The 20,916-nt window shown below is 32.9% G+C and overlaps 1 protein-coding gene across 1 annotated transcript; it reads right to left on the bottom strand.

Moving 5' to 3' along the window:
• Nucleotides 1-2,946: 2,946 nt before the first annotated feature.
• LOC140441697 (S-methyl-5'-thioadenosine phosphorylase-like) lies at nt 2,947-20,090 on the bottom strand. The gene is given in 4 exon segments (XM_072532580.1): nt 2,947-3,202; nt 7,562-8,166; nt 8,169-8,340; nt 19,868-20,090. Coding segments are annotated over 4 exon segments (831 nt in total). The 5' UTR covers nt 19,886-20,090; the 3' UTR covers nt 2,947-3,166.
• Nucleotides 20,091-20,916: the final 826 nt, after the last annotated feature.

Here is a 20,916-nt window from a genome sequence, read left to right as displayed (position 1 = left end):
ATTATCCATTGTTCTACCTCTTCTTGTTCCAGACTTCCTTTTCTCTTGTTGCATGCTCACTTCTTATCTCGTATATGATTCCTTTTTTCACTAACACGTGAATGGGAACACATCTTATGATAACTTCCAGAGCCTTGCTATTTTATATAAGACTCTTTAGGTGCCGCCGCAGTTTATACCAGTGCTGTCTAAAGCATTATTTATTGCCCAAAAAAATTTCCCACCTCCTGTTTTTGTTTTCCGTTTCCACCCAATGTTGGATATGATCCCACCAAGCGTCGTAGGTTTCCGTGTAGCTATGTGAGGCATTTTCCATACATTCTGCCCCATCTTTCATTTGTATTCACAGTCACATTCAGATATTTCACTCATTTTATCGTTTTCTTTTTTCTTGGTCCTCTGAGGACTGTGATATCGCTATTAATTGTAGCTGGCTTGTTATTTCGTTGAAATACCGCCAGAAGCAGTTCCGTTCGGAAGCCATTATGATTTTTCGGGCATACAATGCACTAAAAGATCCTTACGTTCTCGTGTATGATATTGTGTTTCCAGTCTACTATATTCGATCACTTCGGCCGTTACTTTTGGTCTCATATACTAGCATCTGCAGAAGAAATTGTATATGGATCAGTTTTCATTTAGAGAGCAATTTAAGTTGATGGAACCTCAGAAAATTCGACAGTGTTGTTTTACAAAAAAATCGAAAAAAAAAAACGAACCGAGAAATTCGGAGCATAGACTAAAAACTATGAAATCTAATCATAGAAACACGAATTACTTTTATGAAACCAGGAGAAACATTACACTATATTGGTTGTACTATCCGTTAAAGGCAGATAATATTTGTCTGAACAATTACATACGCCTCGAAGGTTATCATCACGTTTGTCTTGTTTTAGTTTTGTTCACTAAATGATAGTTTAATCATATTTGATAACAGGGTACGAGTATATTACAAACATTTAAACTCGATGTATACGACACCATTTAAAAATGAAAAATATAAAATATTTGATTTTAGTTTGAAGCGAAGTGGATTTTAGTTATAGTACAAGCCTCCAAATAATTTTCTATGTCCATATGTATTATTCTAGTATAATAAAAACTATCCATTGTTTATTTCATCAACAGAGTGATATGGACCAAGGAAATATAAGAGGTGTTTATGAAAACATTAAGACTGCTCCCTGTTTTGAAGTATCACTAACAATATTCTTAAGTTAAAATAAAATACAATTTCACGATCAACTCTGATCACTGTTCATAAAGACAGTTGCTATATATATATATATATATATATATATATATATATATATATATATATATATATATATATATATATATTGCAATTATATATATTGCAATTATATATATTGCAATTATATATATATATATATATATATATATATATATATATATATACAGTGTTGGAAAAAAATTTAGGGAACATAGGATTTATAATACAATAACTCAGATCCTCTGATTTGCAATTAACCATCGTACATTTTAATATAACGTCGCGATGTTTTATAATTAATTCGTTTGTTCGACTGGAGTCTCAATTCATGCCGCGATGCTGCCAATGTAAGTGTAAAAACGGAACACAGCTAGAGTGCATGTCAAATTCTCCGAAAACGTACGTATTTATAAATGTAGATATGGAATTAAAAATATTATTTAACTAAAAAAATGGTTGTTTTATTGCCAAAACAGCTTGAAAAAGAGTAGATTTCTAGAAATAAAAATAAAAAGGAATTTCAAAAATAAAATAATAATAATACACTCTTTTTAATTTGAAATTATAAACAATATTTGGAATAATAAATGTATTTAAGTATAAATTTAATAATTCAAATAATACCTAATGAACACAAATAAAATTGATGTTAATAAAATATTATTTATTATGTGCACAAAACCGGACTTTCAGGAAAAATCGGTAGATGGAGCAACACTGTCGGCGTACCAGATACGCTACTACAAATCGCAGAGGAGAAGCAATCCAGTGGAACAAATAAATTAGTTAGAAAATATCGCGACGTTATATAGAAATTTACACTGGTTAATTGCATATCAGGGAATCTTAGTAAATGTATTAGAAATCCTATATTCCGTAAATAAAATTTCAAATGTGTATCTATATATATCCAGAGCGACTTCTAAGCGAATCTTTTTCTGAGCTCTCATGAGCAATTTTGGAATAAATTTAGCAGAGACGTGCGTCATTCACAAATTGTCGAAACTCGACTTTTTGAAAATCCAAGATAGATTTCTAGTTGAGGTACAGTTAAATGGTGATCTTCCCCAATCACAAGTCTCACATGTTCTATATTTTCCGGCAATGTTGCGTTGGAAAGTCGGCCATAACGCAGATCACTGTCGACAAACGCTCGGCCATTTTTAAACCGACTAAACTATTCTTTTATCTTTGCTTTGCTCATTTACTTATCTCCAAAGGAATTTTCCATCATTTGAATAATTTGATTACAACTTTTTTTGCGTTTAAAGCAAAACTCAATGCAAGTTCGTTGTTCACATTTCTCCTTGATTTAGACACTTCTGTACTGCAGCGGGGACGCCGCAACGTGTTGATGCGAAGTTATGAATGACGGTTGGATACTTTTGCGTCAAACATCGAATTATTTATCACATAATCTCAATAAAAGTTGTGTTTCTATTCTTTCTGAAGTCAATCTATGATGTATTCAACGTAGCTAAAATAATAAATAGGTACATCAATTGGGAGACTGTTATATTTCATTTGCTTCCTTTTTAAATGTAATACTAGGCATAATTTTAAGAAATATTTACATTTAGCTGTTTAGCATTTAAAAATTGAAGCAATATTATTTTGTACATACCTTTCATTTTAATCTCTGGGTGGTAGTAGAGTATGTTTAAATTATTGTTATGTAAATTGTAATATATTTTACCAATAAAACTATATTTATTGCAAATACTTTTTTATTACCATAAAATACGTTGCTACAAATACAAGCAAATATTTTGTGCTACGTAGCAAATATGTGCGGAATGTTATTTCAAGATTATGAATTTTTTCTTCATCTATATTAATATTTTAGCCATGTATAACAAATAGTATAAAAATAATGTCATTACTTTAGAATACTTAGTCTGGAATGTAGAATTGATTCTTCGATTTGGGTTAATGTGGCAACATCACACTACTTTGCTGCACTTCCTATAAAAAAATGTAAATAAAATTAACATAACACTTTTTAAATCTAAGCATAAAAGCATAGGAGAAGGTGTCCTAAAATGACATAGCATGTAGAATGGCATGCCGTTAGTTATTTCAAAAGTACTGGCACCATCTAGTGGACATAGTCGGTGTTATGTGTTAGCACTCCATTTGGTTTGTAACTATGATACATCAACATCAAAGTTAACCTCAAAAAATTATTTTTACTGATGTAAAAGTTTTAATGTGTTCTGCTGCAAATTAGTTTTCACTGGAAAATACTATTTGTTTTAAAGTGAAACCAAAGCTAAGAAATAAGTGTAAGTATATACTACAGATGCACATACTCGAAATTGTCGTTGAATGTCAGATAAAATAATTGGGAAAGAATAAAGAACCACGTGTTACTGCTAATAAAATGACATAGCTATTCATGAAGGTAAAATGACATCTACAGACACAAAAAAAACTTGCATTTGAATTGGCCACTAAAAATTACATTTCAAATAGATTTAAAGATCGCAACGCTGGACGTGAGTGGCTGAGTGGAAATGACCCTGGAAAAAGAGAAAGTTAAAGTTCATCGCATTTTAATCTGGACTAAAGTGGTTTTTCCACAGTACAGAGGCTTCCAAAAATTTGTGCAAAAACTGGAACAAAGCAAGGTGGATCGTTGACCATCGCCGAAAGAGGTCATCATGTAACATGTGTCTGTTACATGAATAGTATAGGTAATGTCGTACCGCCGGCTTTGATTTTAAAAAAGAGGAACTTCTAGATGCTTTAGCTCGTGGGTCCTTTTGATTATTTCACGAAACTGGATTGATGACAGCTGGTACCTTCGTTTTGTGGTTGGAGCATTTCCAAAATTTGGTTAAAGCATCTTTCAAATCAAAAGTTTTATTGCGTCTGAATAGGGACACTAGCCATAAATCATTGAAAACATTGACATTTGCCAAAAAAATGGAATACTTATTCTATGCTTCCCTGCTCACTGCACACATTACAGCCGCTTGATGTTTCCTTCTTTGGTCTCTTGAAAACATTTTATAGCCAGGAGTGTGCAGTATGGTTAAAAAGCCTTCCAAGACGGGTAATCACACAGAATCAAATCGGCGAACTTTTCAATTCTGCTTACGGAAAAGCAGCAACAATAAAAAATCCAAGAAGCGGATTTTTGAAAACGGGCATTTATCCACTCAACACAAGGATTTTCCCAGACGAGTTTTTGGAACCAGCTGAGACCACAAACAGAATATAAGAAACAATCAGTACAGAAGAAAATAAGTCTAATCTACCAGAAGAGTTGGTCAGAAAAGAAATAGAAGAAAGTAGTGATGTAAAAAACGGCGCGACAAGTTCAAGATAACATTCACAATAAAGAAAATGAAACCAGAGGTGATCAGAAAGATAATGAATAGAAAATATGAAATAATACAAAATATGATATGAAAGAAAATATACCTTTAACAAAAAAAAAAGATTTACACTACACGAAATTTCTACAGTGCCTGTAGCAAGTGAAACTAGAAAAAAAAGTCTAGACAAACAATTCCCGGAATTTTAACAACTACTCCTAATTCGGAAGAACTCAAGCAGAAGGAAGAAAAGAAAAGACATGAGAATGGTCATCGATTTAAAAGGAAAATTTTAAGTGAACCACGATGTGGCTTTTCTTTACTGCAATGATTTATTTAGAAATTTTCGGTCCAGGGAGTGTTGGATTAGTTGTATCAAATGCAATAATTGGGCACATTTTGAATGTGCCGGGGTCGGAGTGGCTGCAAAAGCAAAAAAGTTTATTTGTGAGCTTTGCCAAGTCTGATTTCTTGTTTTGTTAATTTACCTACCCATAATTTTATGTTTTCATGTTGTTACCATTTTTACCATTTAAGGTAAGGTTTAAAAAAAATACTTTTTCACAAGTTTTTTATAGAGATGAGATGCATTCGTTTAAGTATATGAATAAAACGTATTTAAAGGAATGTGTTACATTTTTTTCAGTTCAATATTTCGAATGGCATCTGCAAAAAAATGTCTCAAATAAAAAGTATGTCATTTTGGGACACCTTCTCCTATAAACGGACGGAAAAATCATACTTGTATAAAGGGAGAGGAAAATATACCATTTATTTATTAAATATGACAATAATAAACGTTTCTTAGCTAACATGCTAAAAATATTTGATTTTATAAGAGTTTGCCATTTATGTTCGAATTTCAATCTAACTACGATCTTTGTAAAGTATTTATCATCGCTTGGGAGAGAAATGTTCAAAACACACCATCCGGCATCGTAATAGTACTCCTTCATCTGCTTTTACCGCATCTACTCTACTAATCTACTCTATCCTACTCTACTATAACAACATTCTCGTTGCGTTCTTACACTCCCAGTATGTTTCTCTTTCTCTTTCATTACCACCATCATTTTCATTCTTATTATCTCAGTCACACCCATCTCACTCTTTTGTCGTTCTTTCATCCAGCCCTCGCATATTGAATATACCCGGCAGTATTTTCGTAAGCTCCTTGACAGTGTAACATACGTCAGTCTCCTGCTTGCCAATCCATTTAAGGTAAAAGACGAAAGAGCAATGCTATTTGAATACCTTATTCAGATGATACTGTATCTCCCTGTGTTCATGGCCGATCCATGTTTTGACGTTAGTGATAAGATATGGAGTTCAATCATCATTTCTCCTCTCTTCCCTGCATTTACTTTACCATTCATCCATTACCCTCTATTCGGTCGTTTTCGGTTCCTCTCTGTTGCATTTCGTCACCAATTATTTGGTCTTCCGTCAGTTATGAGATCTCTCGGTAGCACCAGAGTCCGCAGTAGCATCGAATCCGTTTACACATTATGGTAGCTACTACACACTCCTAAAAGTATCTCAGTCCATGCCTGCACTCCATCTTCCTTCATACATAGTTTACACTATCAAACAAAGGAATCTCCTCGCACTTGCCCCAGGTTTGCTAACATTCGCTATGGACCTACCCAGGACGGCCAATGACACTCCTGTTCTTTTAACAACTCGTTTACCTTGCGCAGTCATCCTGTAGATCCGCTGTAAATTTGAAGATCTATCTCTCTTTCACATATATTTTCCTACTAAGATTAGTCTCCTCTAATCTTCATCAAATTCCCATTCTCCCTTCTCACATACAAGGATCTTTCGGGATTTCGATAAGCGGAAGAGGTGTCTATCTTGTATGAGTGATAGAAGTCTATCTAAATAATAGAACCAATGTCATGTCACATGTCACACGAAGATGAATTCAATATAAGTGCAAGTATTCGACAGAGAATATATTATAAGCTTAAAGTGATACAGACGTAAGCGTTATTTTATTTTTTATATGTTACATTTTATTTACAATTATAGTAACTTAAATGATTTGATCAGATATTTCTAAACCTAAAGTAAACTATAAAATGATCAATTTAAAAAATACATAACATGGTTTTGTTACGCATTTTTTGAGCACCATAGCACATGCCAAAATCAATTTGCAACAATATTAGGAAAAAGGACAATTATTGAAATAATGTTAAAAAGAAAATTATGGGTATTAAAAGATATTGAAAACCCTAAGTATACACAAAAGCCCAACTAATAAAATACAAAAATATCTGTTCACGTCCTATTATCCCATTAAATTTATTTATTAAAGAACTATTCAGTTACAAAAATTATTTATTCATAACTACGATGGCGAATTAAAAATTTATACACAAGGACACGAAATTAGAAATGAGGAATATAGGTATATACGCCCGATAGAAATTTTTACAGTACATTTATAACTAACAAAATAATTTTATACTTGTCTGAAACGACAATAAATTAACCAATTGAATCAATAGGTCTGTGTAAATAATTACTACACAGCAAGCACATGGTAAGAACGTGGCAACCTGAGATACTTACTCTAGGATTTAACGCAATGGCACAAAAATTAAATAAGCTAGCTCAAAAGTCCCGGCAGATTGCAGATAAGCAATTGTTCATCTATACTATGAAAAAGAATTACCTATATATCTATATTTATAAAAACCATTATGGCTCCAATACTAAGCTATGCAGACACAACTTACACATCAAAGTATACAGAAAAAATTAAATTAAGGTGATGACGACCATCGGATGAATCTCCCATACAAACAAAATAAATATTAAGGATATAGTGAAAGAAACACTAGTTCAGAATGTGATGATATTTCGATGTCACACGAAGATACCATGTGAATTATGCGGTGGTCTGATTTTTAAGATTTTTATGAAAGATATAAACTTTATATATTGTTTTTACACTCAAAATATGTTAATAGGAGGAATAATAAAAACGTACCTTTAACTCTGCTATTGTTTTATTCCAGTCAGTCTCACCAATTTTAGGCACAATGGATAAAACTAGCTTGATAACTTTAGAAATATTTTCCCTAAACGTCTTCATAACTTCGGGTACGCATACTTTAACTCCAGAATCCCTCCAACAGTCATAGTCAGTCACCAAGGCTACATTTGCATAACAAATACCAGCTTCTTTCGCAAGAACAACTTCGGGAACTTGTGTCATTCCTATGATATCGCCGCCCCAAGATCTGTACATTTTACTCTCGGCTTTTGTAGAAAATCGTGGACCTTCAATAGTAACTATAGTACCAGTTTTCATTATGGAAATTCCAAGTTTTTCAGCTACTTCTAGAATCAATTCTCTAGTTTTCTGGCAGTAGGCTGGTTCCATAGGGATGTGGCTAACTCCTACAGGATGTCCAGGTTCGCCGTCATAAAATGTCTGTTTACGATTTGTTGTTCTGTCGATAAAGCTATCCACTAAAACTAAACCTCCAGGCTGATAATGTTCTTGAAGCGAGCCTACAGCTGTAGTGGCTATAATATGCGTACATCCTTCTTCTTTTAAGGCCCAAATATTGGCTCTATAATTTACATCACTGGCATAAGATCGTGTTTTCGACCATGACGAGCTAGTAACACGCATGGAACGCCGTCTATTTCTCCTAAAATTAACGAATCAGATGGGTTTCCAAAAGGTGTTGACACAGTTTTTTCTTTGCGATTTTTTAAGATGTCTGGATCGTCAAATCCTGTACCTCCTATAATTCCAACCTAAAAGTAAATGAAAGAAGCTTATTATGTGCAGAGACCAAATTGAAATACTGGATTAGTATTACAGAAATCTCAGATATTAACTGTATTCAATTTCCTCATCTAAGTTAAGGATTTAATAATACCGGTAGCATAAAAATAAAAATATTGTTAGGATTTAACAAAATTTTATGTACTATTACTCCAGCCGTCGAGATAATTTTAAACAAAAATGTTTATTAGCACCTTTTTTTAGAATAAACCGCTTTCTCAGAAACAACGCTTGAAGCGACTGGCGATTTTCAATGTAAGTTAGGCGCGCGAAATCAATTTTACATAAAATTTTTATCAACTTGATGGTAAAAATTTGATATCTTTGGATCAGAGTGTCCTATAGACAAAAATCAAAATGCGTTTTAAAGAAGAGGAGTGTAATTTTCGTTTTTAGTGTCTAGTCCTTAAAACCCGTAGCATAAAATTTTGATTTTGAGTTTTGGCAACAAATATGAGGCATTTTAAATATAGCTAAAAACGCTGAATTTAAACTTTTTCATTACAAACGATCTAAAACTTTGAGAATTGCTTCTTTTAGATTACATAAGTACATTTCTTGAAACTACACAACTTCAGCTACAAATTCCACCCTATATCGTTTTCGTGGAAGCAGTTCCCGTGGCGGGCCATCGCTTATATTGTGAAAGTGTGTCAGCGTTTTCAGGCATATTTTAAATGCCTCATGTTTAACATCAAAACTCAAAATTGAAATATCATGTTATATCCTAATCCTAATACTTCTCTTTAAAAAGGGAGACAAAAGGGACCCAAAAAATTACAGAGGAATTAATTTATTAAACACAACACTAAAATTAACAACCAAAGTGATAACAAATAAATTGAATAAAATTATAACACTAGCAGAAGAAAAACAAGGTTATAGATCGGAAAGATCATGCACCGACGCTATATTTATAATGAGGCAAGTGCAAGAGAAATCATTAGAATACAACAAACCGGCATATCTATGTTTCGTGGACATTACAAAGGCATTTGTCCGGGTCAAATTAAAAGACGTTATCCACTTACTGTATGCAAGAGAGATACCTCTAGGAATAATCAAAACGATCGAAAATACCTACCAAAACAACACAATAAAAGTAAAACTAGAAGAAGAACTAACCGACCCTATTGAAGCTGGCAATGGGATAAGACAGGAAGATTCCCTGAGTCCTCTTTTGTTCAACCTGATTATGGACGAAATAATAAAAAAAGTAAAAAATTAAAGAAAACCATCACAAATATATGTTCCACACTATAAATACTTGTTTTTAGTTGTTTTGCTGTCATGCTATTCTTGAATAGAATTAGAACTCCACCACCACCATTTTTATTAGTAATATTAAAGGAATAATCCGTTGTCGAAACAATTTTCTAAGTCGAAATCTGTGTGTGTGTGTGTGTGTGTGTGTGTGTGTGTGTGTGTCGTATCGCGCAAGGTTGCCAAATGCGTTACTAACTTTACACCAATAATAGAGAGAGTGATGTTACTACAAGTAGAAGCCAACCCTATTAATATAATCATCATCCAAGTCTATGCCCCCACTGCAGACAAAGAGGAGGAAGAAGCAATTGAGTTCTATCAGAACATCAACAGTATCATACAGAAAATTTCTCGACAAGAAGTTCTCATCATTATGGGTGATTTTAATGCCAAGATTGGAGCTGGAGATAAGACACAGTACATTGGAGCACATGAAGTTGGAGTCAGAAACGAGAAAGGAGACCTCCTAGAAAAATTCGCAGAAGACTCAGAACTAGTTGTCACCAACACATTCTTCCAATTACCACCTCGCAAGCTGTACACGTGGAAAATCCACTCAAGACAGACCCGGGAGAATTATTAGGATTCAAATAGACTACATTTTAGTAAATAAAAGATTTCCGAAACAGCTTTACATCTGTCAAGACTTATCTTGGAGCAGACTTGGAGACAGACTACGTTCCACTGGTGGGAGTATTTCGAGTGAAACTCAAAACAGTGCAGAAAAGAAAAGCACAATCATACAACCTACGTATGCTGAAAGACCTTGATACGAGAATGAGAGTCCAAGACACGTTAAACGAACAAGTAACTGCAATTAGAGACGAATCGAACGAAGAACAAACGATCAAACATATTGGAGAAATAGTGCATAATAATGTAAAGGATAAACACTTAAAGACAGATAGATTAATAAAGAAAAAATTATGGATGACAGATGAGATCCTGAAACTAATGGACGAGAGAAGAGAAGCCAAAAATGACCCAGACAAATATAAAAGCATAAATATATTCAGAGAAAATCAGAGAAGGGAAAGAAAAAGAAGCAAGGGAAAAATGCGAAGAAATTGAGACTCTGCAGTCAAAGTACGATAGTCACAATGTACATAGGAGTGTTAAAGAACTCACAGGGGGACTAAGACGAAGGCAGAAAGGAAATATAACTGATTCTTACGGAAACATCATATTGGACAAACAGAGTAAAATAAGAACGTGGAAAGAATATCTAGAAAAACTATTTCAAGACCAAAGAGATAACACCTTTGAGCTAGAAGAAGAAATAAATGAAGGACCAAGAATATTACAGCAGGAAGTTTATTCCGCAATAACACAGTTAAAGGATGGCAAAGCGGTAGGTCCTGATAATATACAAGCAGAACTACTCAAACTAATGGACAACGAATCAATAGCAATAATCACAAAAATATTCAACAACATATACAACTTTAGAGAAATACCAACAGAATGGCTGAAATCTGAGTTTATTGCACTTACAAAAAAACCAGGAGCCAAAAAAATGCGAAGATTACAGTACTATAAGCCTCATAAGTCATCTCCTAAAATTGTTTTTAAAGATAATTCATTAGAGAATCTACAAACTGTGTAAAAGTCAAATTTCCCCCCACCAGTTCGGGTTCACAAATGCTGTTGGTACATAGCACACTACCACCTAGCATTGAAACTTCCGTGTTAAGGAATAAAACAATGATTGGCGCATCACCTAGTGATCGGGCGCATAACTATATATACATGGCGCTAAATTCAAGTTTAGTAATATTACCTAGGATTGTGAACTCATTTTAAAGTAAAGGAAAATCGATATAATCCTAAAATAACAAGAAAAATCCTTATCCTATACGATAATAAATATTTTTCGTATACTTTTTGGGTTTTCTTGTTATGTTGGGACTATATTTATTTTCCATTACATTAAAATGCCAAAGTGGTTAAAAAAATTACAGAATAAAATATAGAATAAAATCTTTATTTATAAAAATGTTACAAGAAATGTTATATGTGTTACAAGAAATATTAATAATACAAGCCATGTGTAGTATAATTTAGTTTTCTTAATGTTGTGACAAGAACGGGTCAGTATTTAAATAATTGTTTTGTCATTCTTATCAAGTTTTATGTGAATAAAAGCCTAATTCTGCAAAAGACATTTTACTACAATTTTATTCGCATAAATTTACAATGGGGAAGTACTTTAGACCAGATAAACTAGAGGCTGGTCCAAACTGTCAAACTTCCACCAAAGAATTCAAACATTAGTAAGTATATAACATTCAAGAATTTTTTAGAAAGCAATGAATCTAAAGATAAATCCCTAGAAGGTAAAGATAAGTACATGCTGGAAAACCAATTGCTTTTTTCACACATACCCTCACAGATTCTGAATAAAAACATTATGCAATTGAAAAAAAAGCAAATGAGTTGAAGTATTTAAAAAAATGCAGACATTATCTGGTAGAAAAGCAATTTTAACCAATTACAGATTAAATCACTATTTGGTTTATATAGAATGACGGTATATATCAAATCTAACAAGGAGAACTAGCTTTACTTCACAAGAATTTATTAATTATCTACACTCTAAAGGAATATATTCAAGTAGAACAACACCATATAATCATGAAGAAAATGGTTAAGTCGAAAAATACAATGAGTTATATGGAAATTGGTGAATCTAGCATAGAAAACCAAAAATTTAGAATTCACTTAATGGAAAACTGCTTTACCATGTGCTCTGCACTATATAAGAAGTTTACTGTTGAATTGTTATATTATTGAATCAAGATAATGATGAAGGTCCAAATAACACACTAGAGAATTCCACTACTAAATAAATACCAGATGAGACAGAAAATTTACCTGTTCAAAAACCTGATGATAATGATGAACCAAGATTGGAAAATTCAGATTTTCATTCTAGCTGTAAATCAGCTGGAGCTAAAAATAAACCAAAATAGTTGCAATATTTTGTTCAAAAATAGGGACGGGTGAATGTAGTATAATTTAGTGTTCTAAATGTTGTGACAGGAACTTGTCAGTATTTAAATATTTTTTTTGTAATTTTAATGTCAAATTAAAGCCTAATAAGCAACAGACAGCCATCAGACATTCTGAGTTGTTTGTAGTACTTTCATCCTAATGCAATAACACACACTATCAGTGGTCAGTGAAAGTCTGGCGTTCTACTCACAGAAAGAGAGAACTCAAGGACCCTGCTAAGTTGGAAACAGAACAATTAAATGATTTAGTTCTAGAAAGAAGTTTATATACATTTATACTCATACTATATGTTATATATTTATATGATAATACTTTTATTCTTATAATCAGAATCATAATATGAGTTCCAGAAAAATATTCTGGTTATCAACAAAATTATGATTTTGATTAGATTAGCAAAATATTGCTTCTTGCAAAAAGAAAACCCAAGAATGAGGAATAACCGAATGATAGCAAATAGAAAAAACGAACAAAAAAAAAAGAACAATGGATAAGGTAAATAATTTATTTCTAAGGTATGCTTAAAGTTTTCACCCAGAATGTAAGCTTTGCTAAAACCTGATATAGTAACTTTATTTGCTCAGTATAAACTCCAAACAACAGAGGATAATAATGTTTTTATGCCTGAAATGACAAACACAATTACAATCAACAGATTTTTTCACCAGTATGTCATCTTAAGATCAGACATCCCATCCCTGTCATCAACAGAATAGGAAAGATCCCTGTCAACACATTCAAATTTATTTATTCATAACTCTGAACGCCTTACCGCTGTCTATGTGGATGCAGGCTAATATACGGGACAAGCCGATTAAGTGTTACAACTTAGTGGTTAAGTACACAGTATTTTAAGATAATAAAATTAAATAATGTGAAATAAAAATATATTATGTACACAAACACATGCATGTACACATACATATATATATATATATATATATATATATATATATATATATATATATATATATATATATATATATATATATATATATATATATATATATATATATATATATACAGTATACTCCCTCTATAACGAACACGGTTATTACGAGGTTTCGCTTATAACGAGATACATTAGATGTCCCGTGAAATTTCTATTGAACTATAACCGTCTGTAGCGAGGCAAATTTGGTTATAACGAAAGATATATTATAAATAAGATCCAAAAACGTGTTTTTTGGTAAGTATTTTTTACGTTTTTAGTTGGGTCGTGGCTATAAATAAATACCTTTTCAAACAGCCCCTCAATAAACTTAACTGCAGCCCGCAATAAACTTCTTTACAATGAATAAATACAACTGTTTCATATCTTTAGAAAATATATGATAGAATGATACTGGACCATTTAAAGCAGTTAAAAATAACAGAGTTCTTAAAATTGCAGAAGCAATAGTTTATGTTATCCTTGAAAATACGATTTATACATTATGTAGTTGGAAAAAAATTTAAGTACAGCTTTTTTGTTCTAACGTATATCATTGATAATAAAAGTAAACAACTCTTTTATGTTTTAATGTATTTCATTGACAATAAAAGTAAATAACTTTTTTTCAAAAACGCCATTCAAACAATATTTATTAGCATCTCATATTGCTCCGAATGGCTTCACTATAGGAAGTTAATGGTTTAGAAAACTACAGATTCATATGTATGCACAGTATTATGATTGTCTGATATAACGAGATCGGCTTATAACGAGGTAATTAGTCTGTCATTTTAGTTCTCGTTATAGAGGGAGTCTACTGTATATATATATATATATATATATATATATATATATATATATATATATATATATATATATATATAATTAAAGATGTAATGACATTTTAAAACCTATAAACCCAACAGTTAGTTCTATGATTCTAAAATCCAGCACAAACAATAAAGATGGAAAAATAACATAACAAAAATAAAAAAATATGTAAAGTATTACCTAGTTACAATAAAAACATGAAGTATTTTACACAGTTAAGTTTCCAAACTCTATGGTACCAGTAACTCTTCTACTAATATTTATATATTTATTGAGGGACATATTAAATACATTTACATTTAGGTTGTTTAACAAAGATAAGTATCTATTCAGTGGGCTATTAGCACCATAGGTTGTTTTACAAAATGGAACATTAAAAGTACATAGATGAGGCAAACCATGGTATTATAATATGGTACTCTAAGACCAATCTCACTCACAAGAGAGGGACAGATCCCTCCTCATACTTAAAGCAGGCAAGCTCATAGACCTCTCCATGATAGTGTAGTCATGGTCTGCTAATCTAATCCAACTTTGAAAGGCGCACACCTGTAGAAATTTATGCCGAACCCTCTCTAAGGTGATGCTTTTTAAGATAGTTGTTGAACCACCACCTACAAATAATTCAAATACTAAGCTAAGTAAGACTGGTTTTATAATATATAATTTTAGGTTAAATTTATAAACTAATTTTATAGTAAAAGGTCAGATATAATGTGAATAAGAATATAGGTCAGTGGTATAATAGTTCTTACCTGGTCCTGGTAAAAACAAACTCGGAACGGCTGTTCTCGTAATACCGCTATTTCCAACATTGACTATATCTTCCTCTTTAAAATGACTAGCGCATACACGAAAATTGTTATGGTAAATATTTACATTAAACGGATTTGTCAAAAATCGCGGTTTTTTTTTGGACTTAGCCTAAAAATGCGAAAAAAGGCCAAATTTCAATAATTGCAATGCAGAAAGTTAATAAAAGTATGAATTAAGATAAAAAAAAATTAAAAGTGGAATAAAAGGCGGTAGATCTTTAAAAATGGACAGTACAAACAACTAATAAAATAGTAAATTATCATAATAATATGACATCTAATAAAACAATTATAATTATCAACAGGATTTTGATGTTAAATCAGGTAAAAATGCAAATTAATATTGTTAAATAGTCCAATTTCATTTAAGTTGCACATCAAAATTACCGTTATGCGCACTAGTTGAGTTTTTGTAGACCTGCACATTGTTGCCATATTTAAAATTTATTTTTACGGAACAAACAAAGATATATATTGTTAAATCAAAAAAAATTAAATATATATGTATATTAACCTACCTTAGTATGCCGGTGGATACAATTCTGCCGCAGCTTTAAAAAAATGGTGCAGCCTCTCCATGCGGTCAGGATATCTCCTCTTGAAGTAAAATTCGGCGAGGTAGCCAATAAAATGTTCCTGCCTGACGCCATATTTGGGAATACTACTGCGAACTTCCCGCCACAACCTCTCAATGTTATTGGTGTGTGTGCCAGTATCAGGGTCGACAAAATGCTTGGAATGATTCACAGTTTGATGTTTAAATCCTTCATGGGCCAAACAATTATATGATTTCCAACAATCGCTATAAATGGTTGTCCCAGGAAGAATCCATTCGCGAATTATTCCGAGCAAAGTATCGGCATCCCTCCTATCAACAGGAATAACGAAAAAGTTCCCAGTGTTTCGCTCGTATCCTCCAAATATCCATTGGCCAGTATACAGACGTCCTCTATTGTACTTCCTCCTTCCAAATTTTGCCTCGTCGATCTCTACCACGGTATTTTCCCCGCCCAGCTTTGTAGAGTTGTTTTTAGCGAAACTAATAAACACTTCTCTACAATAACTGTACCAATTTACCATTGTAGAAGAAGATATCCCTAACTCACTCTCTACAAGAGATTGCCGAGGAGGCTTAAGATGCAATAAAGCCGACACCAGAAGAAAAATTTTGTCCAACGGCAATCTAGCATGTTCAAAAAACGTACCTTTTCTTGCCGAGATACAAAATCCACACTTTTTAGGAGCTTTTTTCTTCATTATGACTTTTTTATTGCATCTAAAAGTCATTTTACCGTCCATTTTTAGGGTATTTCCGCACCGGCACACTATCACCTCCTTCAAAACACCGTGTTTGAAGTAAAAATCCATCAATCTCGCTTCATTTTTCGCCACAAAACCACTTTCGAATATACCCACGCTACAGCCAACACACGCCATTTTTTTAATCCCTTTCACCTTTTCGCAACGACAATTTTTAAAGAAATGCTACTTTTGCGCATCCCTTAGTTAAGGGTGGAAACATGATTGCCAAGTTTCGATGTTCGCAGAAATATTTCCATACCATATAATTTGTTTAGAAATATATTTACGTACAAATCTATAAACATGTTAAAAACAAAACATTTACATTAATTTCAGTTCAAAATCCAACCATAAATCAATTTTCGTTAATATATTTGATACATATTAATAAAAAAAGATATTGGTATTTCCTTATTTATGATTGTTTGATGATTTACATGGCAACAGCGCGAAGAGTAAATTGAAGATAGCTACACAATAATAATTATATTGTAATTTTCTGAAATTGCCCAGTATAAATTATCCCAACCAAATCACTTAATACCTTTAAAAAACAACAAACCTAACCCAACCTAACCACTTAATAAACAATATATATATTTAATTAGCAAATTCCTTATTTTCCAACAATGTAAGACTTTTACAACTAAGGCATGCCAGCCAAGGCTAAGCACATTGAATGAAAAAAAGAAAGAAATAAGACAAAAATAAGCAATATGTTTCATTAATTATATATTAGAAATAAATATTAAGTAAATGCAACAAATAATCATAACTGAAATAACAAATTCTCTATTCCCATAAAAAATAATTATATTTTTTAAATGAGGCAACATTGTGCAGTGAAATGCGCCCAATCTACGTGCGCATCCTGTCATGGAGGCCATATTTTGAAATTTATGTGAAAATATTACATTTTTAAATGAGACAAACAGAAAAATTAAAGCCGTGCCCCACAATTTGTGAATTTTAAGTTGCTAAGGAAGTAACACAGAATCCATATATACACTTTATACATCTGGAATAGCTGTGAGTCAAGCTGAAATAAATACCTTATGCAATCTGGAACACATCTTTTTTGTTCAGTTCTTCGTCTCTACATTGTTATTCCATGTAATGTGTTCGATTCCATAATAAAAAATCGTCGAAAATTGTACGACTTTGCACTATTTATACAAAAAATTTTAAATTATAAAAAATAAAACAAATACAAATATGGCGCCGTATTTGTCTAAACTCAACTTTGACTTGATCACAGCACACTCACTCCGTGCAGGAACGAGACTAGCAGCGCCACCAAGCGAATGGGCGCCTAATCCGAACATGATTTGACCTTGGCTATCCCTGTTACCAATCTAGGTGTAATTTATCTATGTGTTGGTACTAGGGAGGGAGGCTTTGTTCACAGTACAAGTCTTATTCCAGAGATGCAGAGACGTCAACTGCGACGTATACGCATGTCTGGTTTATTACGAGAAAGTGATTGATCGAGTACAGCACGCCAAGATGATGCAAATACTAAAATAAGCACGAATTAACAATCAAGATCTGAAAATAATTAAAAATCTGTACTGGAATCAGACAGCAAATCTCAGAGTTGAAGGTGAACACATGTTTGGAAAACGAGGTCCAGGAAGAAGAAGAACATCTTGGTTAAAGAACCTCAGAATCTGGTTCAATACATCTGTGCAGCTTTTCCGCGCTGCTGCAGATAAGATAAAGATTGTCATGATGATGGACAACATTCGTAACGGATAGGCACATCAAGAAGAAGAAAAGAGGTCAAGATGTACCTACTGACAGGTACGAGCACTAAGAACGGAGTCTGGTGCGCGTGAGAACCGAGAGAGAAATCTTGGCCCTGATTCTATTTCATTTCGATGTCGAAATTTAAAAGCGACTACGCCATGACAGTCGCAATCGCTAGCGATTCTCATTCATTTCGATTGTAGTTAAAACTGGGGATATTTACTTTATCATTTTGACACTGCTGAAAATTTGGGTTGGCCGTTGGCCCTTGGCCCTGTTGTTTATTGTTTATTGGCTGCACTACGCTTGTTGAATGTTTGTTTTGTTTACGTTACGTGAACGTCTTTTTTTTCTTGTTTAAGTTGTTAAATCATAAATATTGGCCATTCTCAATTATATTTTGAATTGAAAGAAAAGATGGCAAGAAAAAAAAAGGCGATGTGGGAGATCATTAAGTTATAACCACTAAGATTTGACTTAGTGGTTATATTCTAATATATTTTTAAATTTACTGCAGCTTAGTAATACTAACCCTAAACATTTTGGGTATCCTAGAGGCATAAACACCTTCTTCCAAATATGGTTTTAATACCCTTATTAAATAATTTGCAGCTTGTTTATTAAGCCGGAATTGCTGCCTAAATTGAGCATCACTTAGTGAAAAAGAATTTTGAGTATCCCGTAACATTCTTCTTATCCTCCGTTATGAACGTCGGATATCTAACCTCTCTAATTCCTCCAAAACTAGCAAATGTCCGTAAAACACAGCCATATTGATACTTTTTGCCTCATTTTCCTTGCAAGGATCAAAACACCGCCTACTTAAACTGAACCTAAGTTCACTTCTCCCAGTCCAGTCAGTCATGTCTCATGTCAGATTAATTTCGACTCGAAATGAAATTTCAACCACTTTCTTGTGGTTGAAATTAATTTCGATAAGTCGAAAACTAGTGACGTCGTTTGGTTAGTTCAGCTGAAATCCACAAGGTTCGCAAAGTCGCATTTCGACGTCGCCATATTAATTTCGATATGTTTTGAGTCGAAATCTCAATTAGAATCAGGACCCTTGAATGTAACTACTGCCCGGCACAAGGACCGAGAACAAAGTCTGAGAGAGGAGTCTCTGAATGCAGCTTCAATTTAACATTTTATAGGAATAAGAACTGCCAAATGTTCAACGGTTTGTATAACGAACTTTAAATGCACCAACGGTAGGTTCTAATAATACATTTACGAAGAAACTGCATAATAATTAAACAATAAAACTAAAAGATTTATTGCCCTTTCACGAGGTACTTTTATTGGTACGAGGAAAAAACATTTATGACCAGTTGTGGTCGTAAAAATGATAACTTTTATATTGAGAAGAGGAGAAAATAATGTCGAAGCGTGTTTAGTTTTCGCAAAAACTTTTTACCTCTCGCTCTCGAAAATTTTTAATTTGGATCTAGATAAATGGCTAATATATTGCCTACTATTAGGGGTGCAAATATAATAACCGGTTCCGGTATGACAATAAACAGCCTCCTAAAAATAGAGCTATTTAATAAATACTACTTAACACTAAAAATATAAATATTTTACCTTAATTGACAATGCCATCACGATTTATTGAGTTTAACTGAATACACTGTACACCTTGCACCTACTTTAAGGAAGTAAGTTAAACACTGACTTCCGACTATCGTAAATCGTAATCGTAATAAACTAACAAAGGCATCAAATTTCAATAGTTCCAAATAACCCCGTTGATTGTGTAATTTGGATCAATAACTTCTGTACGACAGAAAATCTATAGTAATGTTGGAATGGTTATCAATATGTCCTTGAGCTTTTCATTCAATAACGATAATCTTAAAAAAGATTGTATAATAAGTATCACATTAACATTTGTATAGACAACCAGTTTATCAATTAAAGGTATTAAAAACTTTACGAGTGGAGGTATAAATTTGGAGGTGAAGTATAATACCATTGTTTAAAGTATTTTTTAATCATTATTAATTTATAACATGTACCTAGAATCTGTACAGACTGTGAAGCACTGCTATACGGGAAGATTAGAGAAAGCTAAAAGAAATTGAAAATCAAGTATATGCTGGGAATACCTACGAAGGGTTTAAAGTAAGAGAGAGAGAGAGAAGACTTCTATAAATTCTATAATAAAACGTTATAAAAAGATCATATTTTTCAGGGTGTCTCATAATGTGACCGACGTATTCCAGCTTGCGTTTCTTTATTATATTGACCAGTTGTGTTGTTTGGTTCAGCCGTCTAAGGACCTCCTCATTTCTAACTCTGTCGACGAGCTTATTTTCAGTATTCGTCTGTATACCAACATCTCAAAGGCTGTCAAGCGTCTATAGAGTATACGCTTCCACTACATACAGCAGGACAGGAAAGATGTAGCAAGATGTCATTCGAACTCTAAGGTCAATGCTAAGATGGTTACTGCAAAGTACGTTTCTCATTTTTACAAAGGCAGCTCGGGCTTGTTCTATTCGGCTTTTAATTTCTGCGGTTGGATCCCAGCTCTCATTGAATATTACTGCCGAGATACACGAGTTTCTCTACTCAGTCCAGTGTGGCATCTCCAACTTTTATACCGTCATCCTGTATATAATTTTGTTTGC

This window comes from Diabrotica undecimpunctata, chromosome 5 (assembly GCF_040954645.1).
Source record: "Diabrotica undecimpunctata isolate CICGRU chromosome 5, icDiaUnde3, whole genome shotgun sequence".
NCBI classification, from domain to species: Eukaryota; Metazoa; Arthropoda; class Insecta; order Coleoptera; family Chrysomelidae; genus Diabrotica; species Diabrotica undecimpunctata.
This window is presented reverse-complemented; position numbering and strand designations above follow the sequence as displayed.